At 45.6% G+C, this 2,037-nt stretch overlaps 1 protein-coding gene across 1 annotated transcript; it reads right to left on the minus strand.

Annotated features, from left to right (window-relative positions):
- Window positions 1–616: 616 nt before the first annotated feature.
- Window positions 617–1,564, minus strand: LOC144256243 (olfactory receptor 3A2-like). The gene has a single exon (XM_077801336.1). The coding sequence runs from the start codon at window positions 1,562–1,564 to the stop codon at window positions 617–619; it is 948 nt and encodes a 315-aa protein (XP_077657462.1).
- Window positions 1,565–2,037: the final 473 nt, after the last annotated feature.

Here is a 2,037-nt window from a genome sequence, read left to right on the forward strand (position 1 = left end):
TCTGCACTCTGGTCTGAAGGGAATCTCATATACCCACCAGAAGGAAACTTTACAGTGACATTTTTAGATACTTTAGCTGTGATGAACCAAATGGAATTTTCCAATTTCCAATGTCCCCTTCCATTTCCAATATCCCTTGTGACGTTGATCCCAGACATACAGGGCATCTGGGGCTTCAACTCCACCCAGAAAGTGGGCATAGTACAAAATAAGGTAGCCACGTGTCCAGATGCATCGCTTGGCAGTATCTAACTTTATAGCTCTCACACTTGCTTTTCTTTATAGCAGTGTCACTGTGTGATACACTATATGTGGTGTTTAAATAAATCTTGCTGACTTTACAGCCTGTGAGTTTCACGAGTCAAGGGACTTTCGTCTATTCTGTTCACCAATTTCTTCAAAGACAATCTGAATTATAGAAGTAATTCAACAGGTACTTATTGAATGGGTAAACGAATGAATTATGCAGGGTCTCCTTGTAGGACAAACACATAACACTAATCTTCAGGCATTAAGAGATAGGGAAAATGGTTATGGACCATTTTTAATTGATTGTTGCCTTCATGGCAAAGTTTCCTGTCCAGAGAAGGCAGGAAAGGAGGAATCCTATCACTTCTCAGGTCAGCGACTGCCTTCTCACAAATACTCGCCTCAGAGCACCCTGCACATCAGGGTTTCTGAGGCTGTAAATAAGTGGGTTCAGCATGGGGTTGATGACAGTGTTAAAAATCCCAACCCCTTTATCCTTGTCTGAAGCCTCCTCTGAACCCAGACGCATGTAGTTGAAGATGCCTGTCCCATAAAAAAGGCAAACCACGGTGAGGTGGGAGCTGCATGTGGAGAAGGCCTTCTTCCTGCCCTCAGCTGAGCGGATTCGCAGGACTGCAGCTGCCACGTGGATGTAGGAGCTGATGATGAGAACCACAGGGGTTCCTGCCATTATGAAACCCACAGCGAAGAGCAGCAGCTCGTTGAGCTGGGTGCTGGAACAGGAGAGCTGGAAGAGCTGGGGAAGGTCACAGTAGAAGTGATTCACTTCTTTGGGTCCACAAAAGTTGAGGGAAGTTAAGGCCACAGTATGGGTCAGTGCATTGGTGAAGGCACAAGCCCAGGATGCAGCCACCAGTATCCTCTGGACTGTCTGGCTCATGCGGGTGCTGTAGGTGAGGGGCTGGCAGATGGCCAGGAATCGGTCATAGGCCATGGCTGTTAACAGGAAGCAGTCCATTCCAGCCAACAGTTGGAAGAAGAAGAGCTGTGTGAGGCAGGCACCATAGGAAATTGTACGCTTGTGGGACACAAGACGATCCAACATGGGAGGAACAGTGACAGTGATGCACCCAATGTCCAGCGCTGATAGGTTCCCCAGGAAGAAGTACATGGGGGTGTGGAGTTTGGGTTCCACCAAGATGGCTGCCAGGATGCTGAGGTTGCCCCCCACTGTGACCAGGTAGGCAAAGAAGAAGAGCACAAACAGCATGGACTGTAGCTTTTCTGTTTCCACCAGGCCCAGTAGAATGAACTCGGTGACAGCTGTCCTATTGATCCCAGCTTCTGGATCCATGTGTTGCTGTAGTGAGATGTCCTAGGAGGGGGTATTCATTTATACAACATAAATGTTCTAAATCACTTACTTGCAAAGTCCCATGGGAATGTTTCTACCTGTCTACGTGAATATTTTCCCACCCCCAACCACACCTTACTGGTCGACCTCCTCTATCCCCTCAACACCTTCACTTTGCTCTTGTTAGAGATGCCTAGTGCTGCCCCCACTTCCTTCCTCCCATAGTCTCTTAGCTGAAAGGGTCAGAATACTTGGCAAAACATATTAAAAGCAGACTTCCACTTTAAATGTAATAAGGTTTAGTTGAATTTCCCTAAGTTTTTTTTTCCTCTGAGGGATCAGCTCAAATAATAAGCAGATTTTTGCAATAGAAAAATTAATATTTTCAGAGAAACTAGAAAACATTTAAAAACATAATCTAGGTTTAAAAAATTCTCTAAAGAATGAAGTCAAGGTATAGCAGGAATCAGAAG

Source organism: Urocitellus parryii, chromosome 7 (genome assembly GCF_045843805.1).
Source record: "Urocitellus parryii isolate mUroPar1 chromosome 7, mUroPar1.hap1, whole genome shotgun sequence".
Lineage (NCBI taxonomy): Eukaryota > Metazoa > Chordata > Mammalia > Rodentia > Sciuridae > Urocitellus > Urocitellus parryii.